Source organism: Saimiri boliviensis, chromosome 13 (assembly GCF_048565385.1).
Source record: "Saimiri boliviensis isolate mSaiBol1 chromosome 13, mSaiBol1.pri, whole genome shotgun sequence".
NCBI classification, from domain to species: domain Eukaryota; kingdom Metazoa; phylum Chordata; class Mammalia; order Primates; family Cebidae; genus Saimiri; species Saimiri boliviensis.
In genome coordinates this window covers 97325476-97348835 of record NC_133461.1, presented here as the reverse complement: position 1 = coordinate 97348835, position 23360 = coordinate 97325476, and the positions used below count along the sequence as shown (strand labels likewise).

Below are 23360 nucleotides of genomic sequence, written 5' to 3'. Positions count from 1 at the left end.
ACTGGAGTCCTGGGCAGAAGGAGAGGAAACCTGGCCAAGAACAGCCACCGTGTCCACGCAATCACACCATTTATTGCTGTGCTGTCCGGGGAGGACACCGTGCAGACACCAAAGTGCATTGAGGAGAGGGGAGGGTCTTTGACTCCCAGACCCTTGAACATTTTATGAACCTAGGAGTCCAGACCCAGTTCATCCACGGAGATCGTCCCGTCCACACTAACCCATGTTCGTGCACCCACATGGCACGGTGCTCTCAGTGGCGAGGTCCTCCCCCGCGGGGAGGAATTCGGGAGAGGCAGAAGTCACTGAGTTTCCTCCTGTTTCGTGTCACCTCTTGGCAACCTGTGCCTGGCTTCTAGAAGCAGCATGGGCAAGAAAAGGAAGCGAAAGAGGCTCTGGCCTGCTCCTCCTTGCCCAGAAGCAAAGCCAGCAACTGTGTAGTCCCGCTGTGAGGTAATGCCTGGCGCCGCCTGTGTATTCCTGCAGGTCAAGACAGATTCAGACCGGGTGGGGTGGCAGCCCCAGCCACGGAGGGCAGGCAGGGAGAACAACACCAGGACTGGCTGCCTGGGCCATAGCCACTCCCTGCCCTCATCTGTCTGGAGTCAGGGGGCACCCTGCCCTCATCTGTCTTATGAGCTCCCTGGTCCCCCAGAAGGGTCTTCCATCAAGAAGACTGGGCAGAAGGGAGGGCGAGGCCCGGCCTCCCCTAGTCTCTGACTTCTCAGCCCAGGTGCTGTGGACCTGCTGAGACGGGTTCAGAAGGCACGAGAGAGGAACCAGCTGGACCAACGCCGGGCACCCGGCTCCCCGGCTCTCTAGCTCCTGGGCCCGCTCCCCTCCTGGCAGCAGCTGCACCAAGGTTCTCATTAGCAGCAGCCCCCGCCTGGGTGTGGAACATGCTTTGGGCATTTGCCATGAGGTGGCTAGAGGTTTCGCAACAGTTTCCAGGGGAGTAGAGCAGGAAGAGGGGACTTCCCCGACAATCCCATTCACTGCCCCTTCTCCATGGGCCAAGCCATGAAGAAAAGGACAAAATGTCAGGTCTCACCAGCTCCCATGGCACCTAATGTGACACAGACAGGGCTCCAGGCCCCATCTCCCTGGCCTGGGCTCCCCACCAGTCTTGGAGCCATCAGCTCACTCCCCATCTTGCCCCTGGAGTTGAGTCACAGATCTTGGCCCTGGCCACAAAAAATGGTCAGTACAGAGGGGGCCAGGCACACAGCACCTGAGGGTCTGGGGTTTGGGTGCTCACCTGGCCATCACCCAGCTCCTTCAAGGCCCCAAGGGCCCTGCTGCCTGGAGAGCCATCTGTTTGGCTCCCTGCCACCCGGCAGGCCCATTCCGTGAAACCCAGTCTGGTGTGGTCAACGTGCCACGGCCTCCTTGAGTGAGCATAAGAGCCAAAGCCCCCATCCCAGGAGGGGAGTATGGTGGTGGTGGCAGTGCCAGACAGGAGGCAGCTCTGGGGCAGAGGTGCGGAAAGGAGTCTCCCACTGCCCTGCTCCTGGCTCAGACCTGCCCTTCCGGGGCTGGGGAGACGTTCTGGAGAGGACCATTCGGGGGAAACTTGACGAAGGCAATGGCAGCCAGCTCCTTGCAGAACTCCTCCAGCACCACCACGCCCTGGAGTAGGGTCTGATGGTCCAGCCTGAGGCGAGATGGCACAGGAGGCATGGCTGGGTGGGGGCAGGACTGTGCCCAGCACAACAGCCCAATATCCACCAGGCTTGACCCTGTGGCCAGCCACTTCCCCTCCCAGAGGCACTCTCAGCCATCCTACCCCACCCCCAGGCTTCACCTGGCACCCTTAGTACTCACTGCTCCCCAGGAGCCTGGCCCGTCAACTGCCTGCGCACCAGGAGCAGCTTGCCCGGGAACTGGGGCACCCTCTGGATTCTCTGCATCAAGTCCCCGATCACCTAGAGCAGAAACCACAGGGGATTCAGATGGGGCCATTCCCTGGCTCTGCCACACTGTGCGGAGCATGGGAGTCTTGGTTTCCCATGCACTGGCAAGGGTGCCCACTCCTCCAGCCCCCAACCACCTGACCTGTTCCCCTTCCCTGCTATCCCCTCCACCCCCACTGGGCACACTCCCTCAGGTCAAGGCATCCTCACCCTCACCAACACGGAGAACAGGCTCCTGCAGCCGGGGGCCAGGCTGATGTAGGGATCCAGGAGGTACTCGTGGATATGGGGGTGGGGGAAGAGGGCAAGCCGGGACAGGACCGAGGTCACCTGCAGGTTCAGGCTGTATGGCTGCAGTAACAGTGGCCAGAGCTGAGGGTTGGCAGGGCTGGTGAGCATTTTGCACTCCCCCAGCAAGGTACCTGGCCAGTGTGAACGTGTGTGGGAGTGGGAGGCTCACGTGATGTATGTGTCATGGATTCCATGGGGCTGAGGGCCAGAACATGTTAGAACGTGTGGAGCAGGGGCGAGACAGGGCTTCCCACCTGGAGAAAGGGCAGGGGTGCTGTGGTGCAAAAGAACCGAAGCAGAGGCAACCCCGTGGCCAGGCCCTGCTATCGAAGGATCCCAGAGGCACCAGCCTGGCCGCCTCCTGGCCCAGGCCCACTGGCTACCTGATCCAGAATCCGGGACATGCGGTCAAACAGCACTCGGAGGAAGTGGCCCTCGAAGAAAGGTCGCTCAGGCTCATGGAGGTCCAAAGGTATAAGGGTCTGAGGCCAGCCCCAGGGCGCGACACGGGAGCTGCACTCCTGGAACTGAGACAAGCAGGAGAGTAGAGACAGCGGGTCTGAGGCTTTGGAACCAGAAGACGGGGCCTTATGCAGGAGGGATAGGCAGGGGTCCTCGGGCAGATGAGGGGAACCCAGAGCTTATCATCCAGCCGCTCTGAAGGACAGGAAGTAGGAGCTGGTGGCAGAAGCCACTCACCAGGCCGTAAGCATCGTGGACGTATGTATCATAGCCCGTCTCCTCCAGGAAGGCAGAGGTCTTGGCTTCCTCAGGGACCAGGCAAAGGAAACTGAGAGACAGAAGCTGGTGTGGAGGCGCTCCAGGCTCCCCGTTCCCCCTGCTCTCGCGACCCCCATCTCCCTCCCGGACTGGACCCCACCAGGGCTGTGGCCAAAGAAAGAGTCAAACTCAGGCCACGCACGGTGGCTCACATCTGTAATCCCAGAACTTTGGGAGGCCAAGGTGGGCGGATCACCTGAGGTCAGGAGTTTGAGACCAGCCTGGCCAACATGGGGAAACCCCGATTCTACTAAAAATACAAAAATTAACTGGGTGTGGTGGTGCATGTCTGTAATCCCAGGTACTCGGGAAGCTGAGGCACAGGAATCGCTTGAACCTGGAAGGTGGAGGTTGCAGTGAGCCGACTGTGCCACTGCATACTCCAGCCAAGAGTGATGGAGCGAGACTACCTCAGGAAAAAAACACAACAGTAAAACTCAAGTGGTTCAGACTGCCTGACCTGCTCCCCACCTGTTGACAATCTCAGTCACTGCTGTTTTGCCATCGTAACTGGTGGCAGGAGCAGGGCGCGGCTTTGCTCGAGGTTGAAAGCCGGAATCCAGGAAGCTATCGGTGAAGTAGGGGTCTTCCTCCAGATCTCTGTGGCCAGGGCAGAGCAGCGGGCACCAATAAATGAATGGACAGAGTGAGCGTGCGAGTGCTGAGGGCTGGGCTGGGTCCCGAAGGCGCCAGTTTAACTTACAGGGTGTCCTCGTAGCTCTCAGGCTCTGGCGAACCCCGGGCCACATAAGGGCGGCCCTCGAGGTTGCGCAGGACCAGGCTGCGGATGATCCCCTCATGGGGCTTCTGCAGCAGTTCCTCGAACAGCCGGAGCGTGGCGATGCTGATCTGGAGCGGGAAGGGGATCGGCAGGATGGCCCCTTCCCCACCCAGCTCCCAAGAGTCCCTTGCCATTGCCATAAGAAAAGGCCTCCAAGGCAGTCACCTCCCCTGGCTGGATGCTAAGGTGACAGGTTTTGGGGGGGTGGGGGGGTGGGTGTGGGTCTAGGAATCAGTAAGTCTGGGTGGTCCCCATTGCGTGACTAATTTGATAGGCGATTTCAGGCAAGCCAATTTGCTTCTCTGTGTCTCAGTTTCCATGTCTGAGAAATGAGAGTATCAACCTCACCTACCTGACAGTAGGTGTTAGCCCTCCAGCAAGCCAAGTGAGTAAAAAAATCAGTGTGCAAAATATAAAATGCCATCAAAAATAAGCTGGACATGGTGGCTCATGCCTGCAGTCCCAGCACTTTTAGGAGGCTGAGGTGAGAAGATGGCTTGAGGCCAGGAGTTGGAGACAGCAGTGAGCTATGATCACACTACTGCACTCCAGGGCCTGGGTGACAGAGCAAACCCCTCCCCCCCCCCTTTTTTTTTAAAAGAAAGGGCCAGGCATGGTGACTCATGCCTGTAATCTCAGCACTTTGGGAGGCCAAGGCGGGGGCATCACGAGGTTAGGAGTTCAAGACCAGCCTGACCAACATGGTGAAACCCATCTCTACTAAAAAATACAAAAAATTAGCTGGGTGTGGTGGCACACACCTGTAATCCCAGCTACTCAGGAGGCTGACGCAGGAGAATTGCTTGAACCCGGGAGGCAGAGATTGCAGTGAGCTGAGATCGTGCCACTGCACTCCAGCCTGGGTGACAGAGTGAGGCTCTGTTTCAGGAAAAAAAAAAAAAAAAAAAAAAAAAAAAGGTGTATGATAGAAAATTCATGTGTGACCAAAGTAGCTCAGCAGTGTTCTGCAGTTCAATGTCTCCCAGCATGGAGTCACCGGGGAACACTAATGAAATGGGAAGAGTGTTCAGGAAATCCCTTTGGCAGGGGTGGTAGGAGGAACCCAGGTGCTGGTCTCCCGCTGTACCTCATCAGAGAGGTGGTCACAGTGCCCGATGAGGTAAGCATACAGGGCACAGGGTTTGTCCCCAGGGGCTTCAGGCTGGCGGTCTGTGCCCAGGAGGAAAGTCACGGCCTCCCGAAGCAGCGCAGGGGAGCGGAGCTGGCGCAGCATGGCTGTGAGGAGGGCGGTGGAGGTCAGGATGCTCGGCTCAGACCTATGGAAAGAGGACACCTTAGCTAGGCCCGGTATGCAGATGGCACATGAGTGCAGAGGGAGAACCTTGCCTGGTTGCCTCGAATCTTTGGCTGGTATGTCTCAGGTCACTTGCCCATCCCTGCTGAAGTCCTGCAGGGAAGGGTAGGAGGCCTTTGTTTAGCCCACATACCTCAGAACCATGTGCACATCAAGGGGCAGCCCTGGCAAACATCACCCAAGGGGGCCCACAGATGGGATTATGGTCAAGGAGGTGCCTGGCCTTGGGGACAGGAGGCTGGGTTAGGTAGGCGGTTTGCTGTAGACCACGGCCATGCCTGAGGGAACCAGACACTTACACGTGCAGGAGCTGGGGCTGTAGGGTCTCCACGAATAACTTCTCAGCCACAGCCTTCGCCAAGGCGTCCGCAACCACCTGGGTGCCAGAGAGCACGACGTCAATGTGTTTTGCGCTCATCACAATTCCCGCTGAGAAGTAACCATGTCACTGCACAGCGCCTGATGCCACCGGAGAGGGTCCCGGCGCACTGGGGCCCCACTTAGCTCCTGGACCCCATGTTTCCATGTCCCTGCTCCACTCAGTCCTCGAGACAGACGGTACAGGCAGCAGCGTGAGAGCCCTGCCCGAGAGCGCCCCTGCTCACCATGTGTGCCTCTGTGATAAGGTGGTCGCAGTAATCAAACCAGCCCAAGAAGGCAGCCAAGGCCTCCTTGCCAGGGAAGGAAGCCTCATCAGATGGGGCACTGGGTAACCTGAAGGGAGATGGGGGGAAGGCTCAGAGAGTGCAGGAGGAACATCAAGGTCTTCCTCAGTATCTCCTGAAACTGGTCCCTTCCCCTCTCCTGTGGAACCTGTGCTGCAGCGGTCAGTTATCTTGGAGGTTTTATGGACAGAGGCAGCAAAAGCAGTGCTTCCTGGAAGGCCTCTGGGGATCAGCTGCAGCCCTGGGAAGAGGGTGACCAGCAGGGGTCCCCAGCCACGCGGAACACCAGGGGAACTGGCCATCAAAGACAGGCAGGGCTGCCAGCCACTGAAGATGCTGGCCAGCCTTTTCCGGCTGGGCACCCACCTCCAACTGATGCCCTCTAAGGCAGCAATGTCTGCGGGGTCCAGGAAGGCAGGCATAGACCGGTACAGCTGGCAGAGGTGCCGGACGATCGCATGGCAGCAGGGGCTGCTCTGTGCCAGGTAGGTGGCGGCTGCTGGGGAGGCCGTGCTCACCAGGAGTAGCAGGTTCTCCTGGGCCTTCAAGGCCACCCGACTTTTCTAGGGAATGAGAATACGATTTCAGGGACATGCATGTGAGCCCCCAAATCACCTCCCAGCCCTCAACCCACCCTTCCCCCGCCCCCGCCCCCGCCCTCTCCACCTCTGCCACCAGCACCTTGCTCCGGCACAGCCCAAGCAGGGAAGTGATCAGGTTGCTCTCTGCAGTCCTACCATCCAGCTCCTCAGTCTCAGCCAGCAGGGGGTTGTTCAAGGCCTGGGTCCCACAGGGCTCCCCGTCCTGCTGGGGCCTGGCAGGAGCATCATCGTGGGAGCAGTCCTTGTCCCTGCGGCTGGCCGTGTCCTTAGGTAGGGCATCGGGTTCTCCACATGCCTTCTTCCTAGCTACAATCTTTTTACCCTGCAAAGAGGGTGGGATGAGGCCAGGCCTGGTGGGGACTACTTCCCAGGGTCTCCCACAGGGACCACAGGGCGGGGGCTGCCAGCAGGGCCTCAGCCTGGAGGTAAAGGGGAAGCTGCCTGCGCATCTCCCAGGTACCTGCTCTCTGCTTCTGCCTCCTCAGGAGGGCCGAGGGGGCTTGCCCCTGGGGTTCCGGGCCCTCCCCCTCCTGTTCCCGATAGGAGTGCTCACTTCCAGGATGTAGGCCAGCAGCTCTGGGTCCTGCTGGATCTTGGAGCAGAGGACAGTGGTGAGCTGCACCTCCTCCTTTTCTGTAACGGATCCGGGAACTGTCCCACCAAGTCGGAGGAGTTTCTGGAGGAACAGCAGGACAGAAACAGAGGGGGGCGGGGTGGCAGGAGAGAGCGGGGAGCCTCATGCCCAGATACCCCTTGGCCTCTGGGCCCCTCACCTGCACAGGCCTGTGGACGCTGAGGTAATGCAGCAGCGGGTGCTGCACCTGGGCCAGGACTCTGCTGAAGAACTGGAACACCTGCTGCCGCATGCCTGGAGGGTACTGAGGCCGGGACAGTGCCATGTCAGAAGCCATCCCTGGCCTGGAACATCTGCCCCTAGAGAGCCCCAGGCTCAACTCCTCCCTCGGTCCCGGCTCAGAAGGCACCTTCTCACAGGCCTGCTCCCCTCAATCCCGTTGTTGGAAACGCCTTCCTGGGGCTCGAAACCCCTTTTCCTGCGTCCCTTTTCTCCATAACTGGGTCATTATTGACACACCACAGGACCGTCCTGCCTCTCCCACTAGGATTCTTGTTGGATTCTCTTTTTTTTTTTTTTTTTTTGAGATGGAGTTTCGCTCTTGTTACCCAGGCTGGAGTGCAATGGCGCGATCTCGGCTCACTGCAACCTCCGCCTCCTGGGTTCAGGCAATTCTCCTGCCTCAGCCTCCTGAGTAGCTGGGATTACAGGCACGCGCCACCATGCCCAGCTAATTTTTTGTATTTTTAGTAGAGACGGGGTTTCACCAAGTTGACCAGGATGGTCTCTATCTCTTGACCTTGTGATCCACCCGCCTCGGCCTCCCAAAGTGCTGGGATTACAGGCTTGAGCCACCGCGCCCGGCCTGGATTCTCTTTATTTAAGAGACAGGGTCTTGTTTTGCCTCCCAGGCAGGAATTCGGTGGCATGATTACAGCTCGGTGCAGCCTCCACCTCCTGGGCTCAAGCAATCCTCCCACCTCGGCCTCCCACGTAGCTGGAGCTACAAGCACGCACCACCATGCCTGGCTCTTGTCAGTCTGAATCACTGCTGTGTCCCCAGCATCTAGAGCAGAGCCTGGCACGTGGCAGGCCCATCTCTGTGGTGTCAACAGGGAACAAGAGCCCCTGGATGGTAGGATGTTCTAAGTCAGACAGCCACAGTGCCCATCCCATTTGCTCCCCTCCCGGCAACTGCCACTTTCAGTGTCAGAACTGGGAAGAGCACAGGCAGAAAGGCCTGGAATCCAGGGAGCTCTGGACTGCCCACCTCAGCCTATAATCCAGGGAACCCCGGGCCCCCCACCTCGGCCTTGCCCAGCGTGCAGAGGGCACCCCACCTCGGCCTTGCCCAGCGTGCAGAGGGTCTCCAGGATCTTGTGCTGCAGGAGATACTCCAGGCAGGGTCCTGCCTCCCCCACGGCTGCCTGCTGCTGCTCTTCATACACCAGGATGTCCAGCATCTGCTTCAGTCGCCAGGGAATGTCTGTCTTCTTGGCGGGGGTGTTTTCATCTAATGGATGTTTGGGAAACAAGGGTGAGTGGGGTAAAGAGGGGCACTCTGGCTTTAAAACTTCACCCTCTCCTGCCAAAGCCCAGAAAGGGGAGAGCCTGTTCAGGAGAGGTGGGGGAAGGGAGCTGCGGCCAACTGGGAAGTGGAAGTTTACAGCGATGGTTCCATATTTAAGACAAAAGTCCTTCCAGGCTTAGGACACAGCCCTCTGAGAACTCATGCACGCCCAGTGCTTTATCCCAGGGCGGCAGCATCAGGTTCCTCCAAACCCCGGGATAGGTAACAGAGATAGGGACACGTGGTCCTGGGCCCACAGATGGCTGCCTGTCAGCTGTGGGCCTGAGTGAGACGATGTGGGCTCAGGGCTCTTGTCACATAACTTAGAAGCTGTAATTCCAGCAGCCGCCTGAGAGAGAACCTCCCCCACGGAGAGAGAAGGCAAGCTTCTTTTTCACAAAGCAGGAAAAAACACCTGTGCCACCACCTTCAGCTTTGACCCAATCCTGCTCCCTCTACAAAGGCCCCAACAGGGAATCTACTTAGTGGGGCTTTTGCAGTCAGAGTCTCAGTGTGTGTTTTTTTTTTTTTTTTTTTTTTTTTTTGAGACGGAGTTTCGCTCTTGTTACCCAGGCTGGAGTGCAATGGCGCGATCTCGGCTCACCGCAACCTCCGCCTCCTGGGCTCAGGCAATTCTCCTGCCTCAGCCTCCCGAGTAGCTGGGATTACAGGCACGTGCCACCATGCCCAGCTAATTTTTTTGTATGTTTAGTAGAGACGGGGTTTCACCATGTTGACCAGGATGGTCTCGATCTCTTGACCTCGTGATCCACCCGCCTTGGCCTCCCAAAGTGCTGGGATTACAGGCTTGAGCCACCGCGCCCGGCCTCAGTGTGTGTTTTAAAGAAAGTTCTGGTGCTTTAGGACTGGCCTTGGAGCATCCCCTAGCTTTTCTTTAAGGTACAGGAGCTTAAGTAGGGCGGCCTGCCTCTTGGACTTCTGACCCCTCTGGTCTAGGGACCACTCTGAATATGCAAGAGCTGGATCCGGGTGGATTTAAGCCAGTTCAGATCTTATCTTACTCTGCTGGTGGACTGAGGCTCTCCTTCAAGAGATCTTTAACCTGAAGAGAGAACCGAGGGTGTGCTCTTGCCCCCAGGGAACATGAGGCAATGTCTGGAGACATTTCTGGTTGTCCCAATTTGGGGGTGGAGTGTGCTACTGGCACCTAGCGGTCAGAGGCCAGAATGACTGCTGCGCATCCCGCATCGCCCAGGACAGCCCACACAGGGAGGGCTCCAGGTCCAATGCCAGCCGTGCTAACATTGAGAAACTTGGTCTAGCAGAACCCTCAGAGGGTCCCACAGATTTCTGAATTTCTTAGGCTGGCCTAGGCTGGAAACAAAGACGGCAGGAAAGGTGTGGGCTGGAATCAGGCCAGTTGGCTCAGGGAAAAGGGCAATGTGTTAAACTCTCTTCTTTTAATCGGTAAACCCTAGGCACTAGCTCTTGGGCCCTGAAGGCCAGGACCTGGAAGCTGGGGGAAGGGCAGCCACCTCTTCCTTGCCATCAGGCCAGCGAGACACCCAACCTGGCTACTCCTCCCTCACACAGCCCCTTTCCAAAAGGTCAAGGTGGGACCGGCAGCTACATCATCAGGAGTGGAGGTGGGCCAGGCAGCTAAATGATGAGAAGCAGAGGCAGCCCAGGGCTCTAGGTCTTCTGTCTGGTTCTCTGTCTCCATTCACTTGGCTCCAATTCTGAAGGACTGGGCACATGACCTTCCCCAGGACACCTGGATGGTGACATTCTGCCCACATCTTCCTCCCCGCTCCCTCCAGGGTTCCGAAGCTGGGGAGAGCCAGGCCCCACCTGTGGTCTCGATGTAGTAATGTGTGATGCCCTTCCAGTGCTCCACGAAGGCCTGCAGCAGGTCAATGCTGGGCTCCCGCTGCGGAGACAGCAGAGACACAACCTCGGTGGGGGCCACAAAGGCCAGGGAGCTCCTGACCTCGTGGGTGTCAGGTTTATGTTAGGCCTTGGAGGCGGCCCCCTGCTCCCTGGCTTTCAAAGGGAACGGTAACACATTTCCTCCAGGACACACGGGCACCGTCTCCGTATCTTGCCAAGGATCTCCTGGCGGGCACTTCTCCCTAGATACCCCCAGCTCCTGGAAATGCTGTTTTCTTGCTATATGTCACAATCCTGTCCTGTCCTTAGCAATCCTGCTAAGAATGATGCTGGAGAAACAGAAACAGACACAGACTATTTCAACACAGCATGGTTATGCTACAGTAGAGGCACCTAGAGGACAGGAGCGCAGTCCCCCCAAAAAAACAAATGATACAGATGGAAAATGAGGCAAAGGCCAGGTACAGTGGCTCACGCCCGTAATCTCAACATTTTGTGAGGCCAAGGTGGGCAGATGGCTTGAGTCCAGGAGTTTGAGACCAGCCTCGGCAACACGTCTGTCTCTACGAACAATTTAAAAACTAGCAGGACATGGCCAGGTATAATGGCTCATGCCTGTAATCCCAGTACTTCGGGAGGCCGGGGTGGGCAGAGCAGAGACCAGCATGGCCAACATGGTGACAACCTGTCTCTACTAAAAATAAAAAATTAGCCGGGTGTGGTGGCACATGCCTGTAATCCCAGCTACTCAGGAGGCTGAGGCAGGAGAATCACTTGAACCCGTGAGGTAGAGGTTGCTGTAAGCCGAGATTGTGCCACCACACTCCAGCCTGGGCAACAGAGCAAGACTCAGTCTAAAAAAAATTAAAACAAACAAACAAAAACACTAGTAGAACGTGGTGTGTGCCTACAGTCCCAGCTACTTGGGAGGCTGGAGCAGGAGGATCAACTGAGCCCAGGGGGATGAGGCTTCAGTGTGATTGCACTGGTACATTCCAGCCTAGGTGACAAGGTGAGACCCTGTCTCCAGAAAAAAAAAAAAAATGAAAAAAGAAAAAGCTTTCTCATTCCTGTCAATGTGAGAGTTTATGAAAATCTCTTCAAGACCACCACAGGCTCTGTTCAGCCTGATGGGTAGGTAACATCAGCATATTAACAAGTGCCTTTCTTATAACATGCTTTCATCTTGTGTCCAAAGCCCAAGCCTGCACAATCCCAACTTCTTAGCCAGAGCTGGTCTCATTTCCTCCTCTACTGGCTCCTGCTATCAGCCCTGAATTCTGGTTCTGCTCTGGGCAAGCCTCTAACCTCCCCCTTTTCCATAAGGACTCTCTCCATCTCTCCACACTACAGTGGTACAGCTGATACTGGCCTTGCACTCAGAACCACCACTTTCACTGAAAACTTCTTAAAAAAAAAAAAAAAAAAAAAAAAAAGCCATTCCTTCCCTTTTCTTGCAGAGTAGATGTCTGCAGGAAACAAAAGAAACGATTCCATCATCCCTCCCCACAGGTGTGTGTTTCTGCCTCTAGGTCTTTGCTGGGGCCACTCCTCTGTCCAGGGTGCTCTGATTCCTGCTAACTTGTCTGGACCCTGAGAGTCCCCAGCAGCTCCACCAAGTCCTCTCCAGTGTCCCTGCCTTTCTGCACCTCTCTTTGACCCCACACTTTGCTGCACCACAGAGCTGAGTAAAATCATTCATTCATTCCAGGCGCCCACTATGTACAAGACACTATGTTAGATGCCACAAGCAACATAAGGATGACCAAGACCCAGTCCTCAAGAAACATGCCATGAAGACAACATCAAACTGCACTGAATGATGAAACTACAAGGAAGCAGTGCCAGGCCGCAGGAGAGGTGGAAAGTAGTGGCCTCTCTGGAAAAAGGGGTCACTTCTAACAGGCAAGGCTTTACCAAGGCCACATCTGAATTAAAATTTGAAGAACCAGGTCAGTATCAACAAGAGCAGGAAAGACAGTCCCTGCAGAAGGAACTCTGCAAAGTAAGTCTGGGGAAGGGGTGGGCTGGTGAGTCTCTGGAGCCTCTAATGCCCAGCCAGGAAGTCTTGATCATTTTTTTTTTTTTTTTTTTTTAAAGACAGAGTCTTACTGTCACCCAGGCTAGAGTGCAATGGTACAATCTCGGCTCACCACAGCCTCTGCCTCCTGGGTTCAAGTGATTCTCCTGCCTCAGTCTCCCAAATTGCTGGGATTACAGATGTGTACCACCACACCTAATGTGTGTGTGTGAGAGAGAGAGAGAGAGAGAAAGAAACAGTCTCACTCTGTTGCCCAGGCTGGAGTATAGAGCTGTGATCTTAGCTCACTGCAACCTCGGCTTCTCAGGTTCAAGCGATTCTCCTGCCTCAGCCTCCTGAGTAGCTGGGATTACCTGCCACCATGCCTGGCTAATTTCTATGTTTTTAGTAGGGATGGGTTTTACCATGTCGGCCAGTCTGGTCTCGAACTCCTGACCTCAAATGATCCACCCACCTCAGCCTCCCAAAGTGCTGGGATTACAGGTATGAGCCACCACGCCAGGCCACTGACACCTTCTGAGTGGTGTTTTAGGAAGATGCATCTGACAGTTGAGCTTGGGAGAGAAGGTAAAGGCAGGCAGAATGCTTAGAAGACCACTGCAATGAGGCAGGGGTGAGGGATGATACTTAGATGACTGGAAACACTCCCCTGGGTCTGCAGCCCATCTTGTTTTCTTTCAAAGCTCGTTAGTAGGGGCCACAACCCTCCTCAAAGTGGCACCACCCACAGCTATTCCAAATATTGCATACCTATGGAGTGACCCCATCGCACGTGACAGTGCCTGCTGGGCTGAGCACTTGTCTCTCTTGCTAGATAAGCTCTCTGAGGACCAGGGTTCGGTGTTTTACAGCTAGCCTGCTTTCTGTAGGCTCAGCACATAGTAAATACCCATGAATATTTAGTAAGTATCTCAGGAAACTCCTGGAGACATTCTTTCCCTAGTTCCTTGTTTTAGAAAAGTCCTCTGGCCCTTTACCAGCCCTACAGATAACTCAGTTTCTGCAATGGGATCTCCTTTAGCCTCTAAATTGGCTTATAGTCTTTGAAAACCTTGAGCTGGGCTTTAACCAAAAAGAACACTGCAGTACCAACAGAAGACACAGGAGGGGTAGGCTAACCAGCACAGGTCTTTATGCAGCTGGCGACACAGGGGTGTAATCTTTTCCTGACTCCAGGACCAGCTATGATAACTCCAAGCCAAAAGCACTGGACCCAACAATTTCTCTTTAAAGATATTATTAGTGGCTGGGCATGGTGGCTCACACCTGTAATCCCAGTACTTTGGGAGGCTGAGGCAGATGGATCACTTAAGGTCAGGAGTTCAAGACCAGCCTGGCCAACACGGCAAAACCTTGTCTCTACTAAAAATACAAAAATTAGCCAGGTGTGGTGGTGCAGGCCTGTATTCCCAGCTACTCAGGAGGCTGAGGCAGGAGAACCACTTAGGCAGAGGCTGCAGTCAGCCAAGATCACCCCCCTGCACTGCAGCCTGGGTGACAGAGCAAGACTCCAAAAGGCTAGGCTGGGTACAGTGGCTCACGCCTGTAATCCTAGTACTTTGGGAGGCCGAGGCAGGCAGATCATGAGGTCAGATGTTTGAGACCATCCTGGCCAGCATGGTGAAACCCCCATCTCTACTAAAAACACAAAAAATTAGCCGGGCATGGTACATGGACCTGTAATCCCAGCTATTTGGGAGGCTGAGGCAGAACTGCTTGAACCCAGGAGGTGCAGCAGTGAGCTAAGATCATGCTACTGCATTCCAGCCCGGGCGACAGAGCGAGACTACTCTCAAAAAAAAAAAACAAAAAAACAAAAAAAAACCTGTAACGATTCCTAGTCTGTTGGCTTAGAAGAGGGCAGGGAAGAGCATTGTTCCTCCTTAATGAGGAGTCAGTTGACTTACTGGCATGACACATTATCTGGTGACCCAGGCCCAGGAAAGACCTGGAGGCCTGGCGGTAGAACAGAAAAGAGGAATTTCCATCTCCCTGTAATCACCTGGGGCCAGCCACACTTCCTGGACATAGCCTATGTGGTAAATACTACAGGGCCTGGAGGATCACATGCCTAAAAAGATCTCCCTCCACTGCCCAAATCTCCTCCTGCCACTGATGCCTGTACATTGTCACTGGAAGCCTTAGAAACTGACTCCCAGCTGGGTGTGGTGGCTCACCCCTGTAATCCCAGCACTTTTGGAAGCTGAGGCAGGAAGATGGCTTGAGGCTAGGAGTTCAAGACAAGCCTGGTCTCTACAAAAAATGCAAAAATTAGCCCGTTGTGGTGCCACATGCCTGTAGTCCCAGCTATTCAGGAGGCTGAGGTGGGAGGATTGCCTGAGCCCAGAGATGGAGGCTACAGTAAGCCAAGATCGCACCACTGTACTCCAGCCTAGACTCATGAATAAAATAAAAAAAAAAAGAAAAAGAAATTCACTCCTTGAGACTGAAGAACTGTCTGGCAAATGGAGTGTTCCCCAGAGATATGATTTAGTTTATCATACTACTGTTGAAGATGACAGCAGTATCTTGTCTGGGGATGGGGAGAAGGGATGGAAAAATCATTTTGGAACCTTCTCTACCTGAATGTCCGAAGGCCCTGGACGTGGGACAACGGCAGGGCTAAGAAGGGGGAGGGAGCCAGTTTCCTTCTTCCCACGTGTGCCTAAGGCTGAGCCCTCCCTTCCACAGGAGCTCCCAAGAGGCTGGGGGAGGAGGTGGTGGGGAGGATAGAGGGTGAAACCCAAGGCTTTTTCTCCTGAGAAAATCCTAATTGGGGGAAGATTTATACTAGGAGGCAGCAGTATTGCTGACAGCTTCTTGACCGAGTTACTTTCAACGGCATCGCCCAACCCTACCTACAATGCACTACAACCTGCTGAACGAACCCTAGTCGTGGGCAGCCAGGGACCAGCCCGCAGCCCCAACAAAAAATGGCAAAAATACAAACTCTGATGGCATGTGAAACATCAATGCATTCTCTCCGCCTCCCCGCGCACGCAGGCGGCCCCCCGCGGGCGGCCTCTCCCTAACTCCAAGTCAGTTTGGCTTGCGACGGGCGAGAGCCACGCTGGAAACTCGCTTTCGCCCAGCAGGAGGCGGTTTCCCCGGCTGGGTGCCCACCCGCCTGCCAGGGTCTTTCCCCTTTGTGGGTACTGGGACCAGCAGGGCCCGCACTTCCCACATCCCAGGGTGACAGGCAGGGCGTCCCGCACCCCAGCAAGGTCCCGGGTTGTCTGGGAGGTCAGACCCAGGGGAAGGGACGGCAATTTTTCGAGACCGGGCAAAGGGCGGTGTGGAGAGGGAACAGGACAAAGGCCCCCAGGAGCCGGAAACACCCCGGGGGTGACAGGGGCGTCCCGGCAAAGGCGAGTCCGGGAATTGGGAGAGACTCCCGAGGCCGGAACGCACAGACAGGAAGCGACGCGCTAGCAGGCCGGGGAGGTGGGGCGGTCGGGAGGAGTCTGGGAGCGGGCCTGGGAAGAGCGAGGGGAAGTGGGGCGCGGCCGGCGGGGAGAGGCCGGGGAAGGGGCGCCGCGGCCCGGGGGTCCCTACCCAAGGGGGCCCGCCCCCGCCCGCCGCGCCTGGCTCCGCCCCCGCCCTCTCCCCGGCCTAGGCCCGCGGCCCCCGGCGACCCGCCCCCGCTCTCCCGGCCTCACCGCCCCCACGGCCTCCTGCAGCAGCGCCCCGAGCCGGCTCAGCATGATGGCGTCCGGCCCCCCGGCTCCCGGGCGAAGGCGGCAGCGGCGGCGCTCTCAGAGGAGGCGGCGGCCGGGTGGCCCCGGCGGCCCCGGCGCAGTGAGGGAGGCGGGGCCAGGCCGCTCCGCCCCTTCCCGTCCCAGCTGCGTGGCACTGGCTGAGCCCGGCTCAGGGTGCCCCGCCGGGCTGGGGAAGAGGGCTGGGGTCGGCCTGCGGAGGGCCCTGAGAGTTGGCCAGGTGATTTTATTTTTTACCCCCTTTCGAGACGGGGTCTATCTCGGTCGCCCAGGCAGCAGTGCGGTAGTGCGATCTCCGCTCGTTGCAGCCTCCAACCCCGGCCTCCCAAGTAGCTGGGAGGCCAGGCGCAGGCCACCACCCCGGGGTATTTTTTTGCTGCGTGGGGAGGTCTCACTACTTTACCTAGGCTGAACTCGAGCTCCTGGCCTCAAGCGACCCTCCTGCCAGGGTCTCCTGAGTAGCTGGGATTACAGGCAGGAGCTAAGGGAGGTGTTTTCGATGAGGAATTGTAATTACTCCTGAATTGAAGTCTCGGGCAGCCCCAGCCACGTGGGCTGATGAGCTCCTGATGTGTGCTGGCCCCAACGAAAATGTGCAGTGCCAAGCACATCCCGATTTAGAAGATACAGTAAGAAAGGAAACTGTGAAACTGCGCTAACCATGGCTTATATTGATTACATATTAAAATGACTATTAGGTATGTTGAGTTAAAGTATATTGTTCAAATTAACTTCACGTGTTGCTTTTTACGGTTTTGAAATGGCAATCAGAAAATGTTTAACTACGGGGCGTGGGCGGTGGCTCACACCTGTAATCCCAGCACTTTGGGAGCCAAGGCGGGTTGATCACTTGAGGCCAGAGTTTGAGACCAGCCAGGCAAACATGGTGAAACCCCGCCTCTACTAATACAAAAACAAAAAATTAACCAAGCGTGGTGGCATATGCCTGCAGTCCCAGCTACTTGGGAGACCGAGGTGGGACAATCACTCGAACCCGGGAGGTGGAGGTTGCAGTGAACCAGGATCATGCCACACTGCACTCTAGCTTGGGCAACAGAGTGAGACCCTGTCTCAAAAAAAGTTTCTGCAGCTGGGCTTGTTAACTTATGCCTGTAATCTCAGCACCTCAGGAGGCCAAGGCTGTTGACCAACCTGGGCAACCCAAGATTCTGACCAAAAAAAATTAGCTGTGGTGGTATGCAACTATAGTCCAAGCTACTCGAGAGGCTGAAGTGGGAGGAAATCACATCATATGAGAAGGAAAGAAATCAGTTTCCCTATCGAAGGGAAAATAACCCTCGTCAGAATTACAGAACCTCGAGTTTTGGAGTCTCGAGCTTCACAGGACCTGCCCCAACTTTTGGGGCCCATTCCCCAGTGAGGCCGATGCACGAGAAATGCTGACCTGCCACACTGGGCTCTGTGCGGTGGTGTGGAGTCCGCTGTCTGCAGTCCGCTCTAAGGCAGGGTGGCCAGGATCTGGGCCTCAGGCCCTAGGAAATGCCAGGGTTCGATAAAGCCCAGAGTGAGTGAGAATTGATTGAGACTGCAGTTCTTTAATAGGTAGGAGTTCCAGTCCACTCTGCAGATTTCTGGGCCCACTTCCTCACAGGTGAAGGACACACGCTAGGTAAGTCAAATCAGCTTGCTTCCCTTCAGCATGTTTCAAAGGACTCTAAGGGATAGTGAAAGTGCATCAAGAGTTCAAAACCTTTTATTTGACTTTTTAAATGTTATTTTTAAAAGTCCAATAAAAGTCAGTGTATACACTACGTGTGCTATATTCCAGAAGTTTTAGAGACCATGATGTTGTGTTGAATTCTGCTGCCAGGTTAGCCCTCTTAGGGGAAGACCTTTGAATAAAGCCTCTCCTATGAGCTTAAATGAAGAGTTGAGGACATTTTCACAATAAATGAGACTCCAGGGCCAACATGACAAAACCCCATCTCTACTAAAAAATACCACCCCACCTCCCTGGCCTGCTTGCCAGTTGCTTCCTATCTGTGTGTTCTGGCCCCCGAGTCTCCCCCAGTGCCTAAACTCGCCTTCGCTGAGAACGCTCCTGTCACCCCCCAGGGGGGAAGGAGGGGCAGCAACAGCCAACGAAGCTGAGAGTCTCAGGAGCTCACAGCGTGTAGAGCTGAGAGCCTCGAACAGACACTGACCCACACATTTATTCTCTCTGAACAGGTGATCATTATTAACAAACAGGTGTTCTGTATTTTCTCGTAACACAAAATATGCCAAGTAGGCAGCTGGTGCCCACTTAACACTAATCACAGACAAACTAAAAAGTTTTCTCCACGAGGGAGCCACGGGGGCAAGGTCAGATTATCTTAAAGAATTGTTTTAACCGGTGGATGATATTTATATATTGTCCTGCCACTTTGGAATGCCCGAAGCAGTTTTCTACTTGGGGGGGCAGGGGAGTGCGGCTAGGTTTTCCTTGCCATCCGTCTTCCAAGCAAACAATAGATTCTATGATACACTCAGCACTTCTCCACAGAGAAAGCCATATGGCCGGGCGTGGTAGCTCATGCCTGTAATCCCAGCACTTTGGGAAGCCGAGACAGGCGGATCACCTGAAATCAGGAGTTTGAGACCACCCTGGCCAAGATGGTAAAACCCCATCTCTACTAAAAATACAAAAAATTATCAGGGTGTGGTGGCATGCACCTGGAGTTCCAGCTACTCAGGAGGTTGAGGCAGGAGAATAACTTGAACTCTGGAGGCAGAGGTTGCAGTGAGCTGAGATTGTACCATTGCACCCCAGCCTGGGTGACAAGAGCAAAACTCATTAAAAAAAAAAAAAAAAGCCGGGTGCTGTGGCTCATGCCTGTAATCCTAGCACTTTGGGAGGCCGAGGTGGGTGGATCACCTAAGGTCAGGAGTTCAAGACCAGCCTGGCCATCATGGTGAAACCCCATCCTTTAAAAAGAAAGCCGTATAGTCAATGACTCTCGCGGTGAAAGAATTTGGTCAGGTTCTTATTTTTGTTTATTTATGTGTGTGTTCTGGGGAATAGGCACTGAGGTTCTTTCTAAGGCTTTATGTTAGGGATAGAGCTCCATTCTGAGCTGTTATAATTTTTTTTTTTTTTTAATTTTAGTAGATATGGGTTTTCACTATGTTGGCCAGGCTGGTCTCAAACTCCTGACCTCAGGTGATCTGCCTGCCTTGGCCTCCCAAAGTGCTGGGATTATAGGTGTGAGCCACTGCGTCCAGCCTTAGTGTTTTTTTTTTTTTTTAATTTTTTATTTCCATAGGTTATTAGGAAACAGGTGGCATTTGGTTCCATAGGTTCTTTAGAGATTTGTTTTTTTGGTGCAGCCATGTATATATACGTACACTGAATCCAATTTGTAGTCTTTTATCCCTTGCCCTCTTCCCACCCTTTCCCCCTCAGTTCCCCTGAGTCCCCAGAGTCCATCTTGGTTGTTTTTTTGTGACAGTGTCTGGCTCTGTCACCCAGGCTGGAGTGCAGTGGCACAATGTCAGCCCACTGCAACATTCGCCTCCCAGGTTCAAGTGATTCTCGTGCCTCAGCCTCCTGAGTAGCTGAGATTACAGGTGTGTGTCACCATGCCCAGCTAATTTTTTGTATTTTTAGTACAGACAAGGTTTTGCCATGTTGGCCAGGCTGGTCTTGAACTCCTGAGCTTGGTCAAGCCTCCTGCCTCGGCCTCCCAGAGTGCTAGGATTACAGGTGTGAGCCACTGTGCCTGGTCCATTGTGACATTCTTATGCCTTTGCATCCTCAGAGCTTAGCTCCCACTTATGAGTGAGAACACGTGAAGTTTGCTTTTCCATTCCTGAGTTACTTCACTTAGAATAATAGTCTCGAGTTTCATCAAGGTTGCCGCGAATACCATTCATTCGTTCCTTTTTACAGCTGAGTAGTATTCCATCATAGATATGCTCTAAATTCTCATGAACTGAAAATCTTTTAGGACCTAGGGTCAAACCTGCCCCTACCACATACATTTCCCAAACCCTGTCTCCAGCACCCCTTAGGGTTCAATGACATTGACATTTTCCCAAACAGCCTTGGAGCTCTTTGTGGACAAGGGGCAATGCCAGCCTCATCACTGCTGTGTTCCTCATGCCCAGAGCAGGGTAAGCCCCCAGCATTTTCTGAATGCTTAGTATCAGGTATGCGTGCAGAGACCTTCTCTCTCTGTCTGCAGCTTCTAGTCTGTCCTCCTCTGCTTCCCCTTCACTGACCGAGGGACCTGTTGGGAAGGCCCTGGAAAGCTGAATGCCGTCTCCATTCTCCACTCATTACTGTGGCTCTGGGCTTCAGAAGAAATGTCTCTGTCCCACCATTTCTCCTTTGCTAAGAAGATGACAGTCTGTCCTGTTGCCCTCATAGGTTTGCTGAAGGGATAAAATGATGTGGATGCAGCAGATTCCTACAATGTAAAACAATTGCTCACATGTGAGGGATTCTTACCCACTTTGCTGGTTTCAGCCACAGGGGCTAGAAACTCAACTCGAGGACTCAGGCCAGGCCCCAGCTCCTGTCTCAGGTTCGTAAGTTGAGCACCCTCCAACTCACCTGGTCCCTCCAAGCACAGGCCTCTTCCTGTGCCCACACGTGGTTCCGCTCCAGCCAGGTGAGGCCAGCCCCTCCCCACGTAAGCACCCACATCTGCAGGCAGTCGTCGTCCTTGCCTTTCACTCAGATCTGCAGCCCCTCTCCCACCCCCAACCCGCAACTGCAATTCCCTGTCTATTACCCTTCGGAGGCCTTGCCAAGTCAACGAAGACCAGATTCCCATCTTCCCCTCTTGGCCTCCCCTTGACTCATCCTCCAGCTGCCATTTCTCCATTCCTTAGTTTCCCCTGCCTGTTTCTTGGCAATCTGCTCACCGTACATTCACACCCCGCTGACCTTTTCTGTGTGTCTGGCCTCCCCATTGGACTGTGAGCCCCCTGCCTCTTGGGAGGTGTGATCATGTCCGATGTTGAGCTTGGGCACAAGGCAAGCACGTCAGACCTTGGTGGAGGGCTAAGGCCGTCTTTCCTCCCATCCTGTTCTCTACTGGCTCCTCCCTGAGATGTGAGTTCCCTCTGGTCCCAAACACAAGGGTTCCTGCCCCCATCAGAGTCCGTGAAGGAGAGGCAGACAGGCCCCTACCTAGACAGCTCCTCCTCCTGTGGCCTGGGCTTGGGGGAAGATTGCGTGACTGCCTCTCCTCCCGTCCAACCCTAGGTGGCCTCTGCATTTGAACTCTGACTCCTAGGGCTTCTCTAGGCCTGATATTAATTGCCCCGTTCACCCAGATCTGGTGGCTCATAAGAAACAGACAGATGTAGGGACCCAATGCAACCTTTTAATTCCAAGCAGAGTCCCCCTCCCCCAGCATGGTCACACACACAGTGGAAAGGGATGCCAGGGTCTGGACAAGAGCAATACCCAGACCTAGGCAAAAATATAGATATCATTATATACACATGTGGACTGGAGAGAAGTCAAGCTGGGGGTGTCAGGTAGGGCAGGGGCAGGTGAAGAAAGCAGCTGGGGGGGCCCCAATAAATTACATTCTTAAGAGAGCATAGTGTGGGGATGCATGGGTGTGGGTGACAGCTGGTAGCCAGAACACTCCAAAATGTGCCAGGCCTGGCCTCTGGACCCCATCCAAGGGAGGCGGAAGGCCCAGCTTCAGCCCAGTGCCTGGCTTGCTGCTGGAATTTCCATTGCATGGCCCAGAGGCAGGTGGAGAGCCAGGGTTGTGTGTAGACGGCTTCTCCACCCTAAGCTGAGGCTTCTGGGGAAGCCACAGGGCTGGGGCAAGAGGCTTCGAAGCTCAGGGATTACAATAGGAGGTCAGGGCAAGCTGAAGGAGTCGGGGTAACCTCCCTGCCGGAGGCTGAGCTAGGGCCTGTTCCCACTAGAGTCGGAGGAGCAAGAGGCTACAGTGCAGGAAAGGTGTCACGAGTGAGCACGGGACGGCTGGGTGGGCAACACCAGAACCTGGAACTCTTTCTGCCTGACTGCTTCCCACCCCTACGTCTTCCCTCCAGCTGTTCAAGACAGACCTGACCACCAATGCCCCTCATCCCTCCTCACCCTCTGCTGGGGGTCCTTCATGTGGAGTGAGGGTCAGGAAGGGGGCACAAATAGAACCTCTGTGTCCTGGAGCCCAGGCTTGCTTTGCCCTGTGCAGGGAGGGCCAGGGAGGAGAGCAAGAGGCTCCCAGGCATGAAGGGAAGAAAGTCCGTGTTCACTGCCCAGGACCACAGAGGCCTCGGCCCCCGCTCTACCTGAGGACAGGAGGCCACCCTACTTCCATCCCACCTCCTGCCCCTCCCATCCCTCAGGGAAGAACCCTGAAGCAGCAGGGGGGAGGGGCCGTCCCGGAGCAGGTGAGGGCTATCAGAAGAGAGAGGCCTTCTTCTTGAGCTCATTCCGCTTCCACAGAGCCAGCTTGCCAAACTCTTCAGGGGACATGGCAAACACCCTTGAGAAGTCCTCTGCAGACAGATGCCTCTGCACGGGAAAGCGGAGGGAATGGGGCAGCTCAGCATGGGGAGGGGACACTCATTGAAAGAGGCCCCAGGACTTCCCACGGCCGGAGAGTGCCCGTGGGGTGCCCCCCCAACCCAGGGCATCCTTCTTGCCTACCTCCAGCCGCATCCGATCCACACCCGGTGGCAGCTTGGTTCGCCCCTTGTTGGTCACCATTAGCATTTCATAGGGATAGATCTGGGGGCAGGGGGAGGGGAACTTAGGCTCACAGAATGTCATCAACGGACCCCCTTCGACTCCCTAGGCCCCCCCATCAACCTGCAGAGGCCACTAGGGTTCATGCCATCTTGTCCTCTGTCTCCCCCATTATCCCTGCCATCCCTCCCATTTTCAACATCAGGAGAACCCCACAGCACATTCCACTTGCCTGGCCTCTCCCCAGCCTCCCGCCCCGCTGCAGGCGCTGGGTCCCCTGCCCCTCACCTTCTGCTCCAGCACACAGGGCAGGGAGTTCCCCCGGTCCATCCTCCCCCTCTGGCCCTCTCCGTTCTGGGGAGACCAAAGCCGCAGTGAGCCAGAGTGGGGCAGGGAGACCTTCCCAGCCTTACCCCAGCTTCTTCTTCACCAGGCAACTCTGTGGCCCCACAACCCCCCACCCCAACTTCCAGGCACCAGGACCCGGCTTCTGCTGCTCCGCCTGTTCCCCTTCAGGAGGCGCTCACCTGCAGGCCTGCGAAAGAGAAGGCGCAGGGTTCAGAGGCAGCTCCCAGCTAAGCAGCCCAGCACATC

The 23360-nt window shown here is 55.3% G+C and overlaps 2 protein-coding genes across 7 annotated transcripts in view; both read right to left on the bottom strand.

Moving 5' to 3' along the window:
* Window positions 1-52: 52 nt before the first annotated feature.
* On the bottom strand, window positions 53-16192 carry FHIP2B (FHF complex subunit HOOK interacting protein 2B). 6 transcript variants are annotated; one of them, XM_039461166.1, is made up of 17 exons: window positions 16043-16192; window positions 10304-10382; window positions 8262-8434; window positions 7121-7225; window positions 6901-7023; window positions 6427-6669; window positions 6112-6308; window positions 5686-5794; window positions 5380-5456; window positions 4853-5042; window positions 3688-3833; window positions 3456-3584; window positions 2904-2994; window positions 2588-2731; window positions 2124-2264; window positions 1825-1925; window positions 53-1654 (listed from the first exon to the last, which is right to left on the bottom strand). In XM_039461166.1, exons 1-17 carry the CDS (start codon window positions 16085-16087, stop codon window positions 1516-1518), a joined length of 2232 nt encoding a protein of 743 aa, XP_039317100.1. In that variant the 5' UTR covers window positions 16088-16192; the 3' UTR covers window positions 53-1515. The 6 variants fall into 6 exon arrangements, with proteins under 6 accessions (XP_039317100.1, XP_074240141.1, XP_039317101.1 ...); XM_074384040.1 differs by having other exon boundaries at window positions 1331-1654; window positions 2124-2285; window positions 16043-16182; XM_039461167.2 differs by lacking the exons at window positions 53-1654; window positions 1825-1925 and having other exon boundaries at window positions 2208-2458; window positions 3445-3584; window positions 16043-16182.
* A 5229-nt stretch (window positions 16193-21421) lies between these two features.
* DMTN (dematin actin binding protein) overlaps window positions 21422-23360 on the bottom strand; it is a 30486-nt gene continuing 28547 nt past the window's right edge. The window contains exons 14-17 of the mRNA XM_039461145.2: window positions 23294-23301; window positions 23055-23120; window positions 22728-22808; window positions 21422-22592 (exon numbers count right to left, since the gene is read on the bottom strand). Of these exons, the coding sequence (XP_039317079.1) occupies window positions 22479-22592; window positions 22728-22808; window positions 23055-23120; window positions 23294-23301 (269 nt within the window). The 3' untranslated portion in view covers window positions 21422-22478. The remainder of the gene's footprint in view (window positions 22593-22727; window positions 22809-23054; window positions 23121-23293; window positions 23302-23360) is intronic.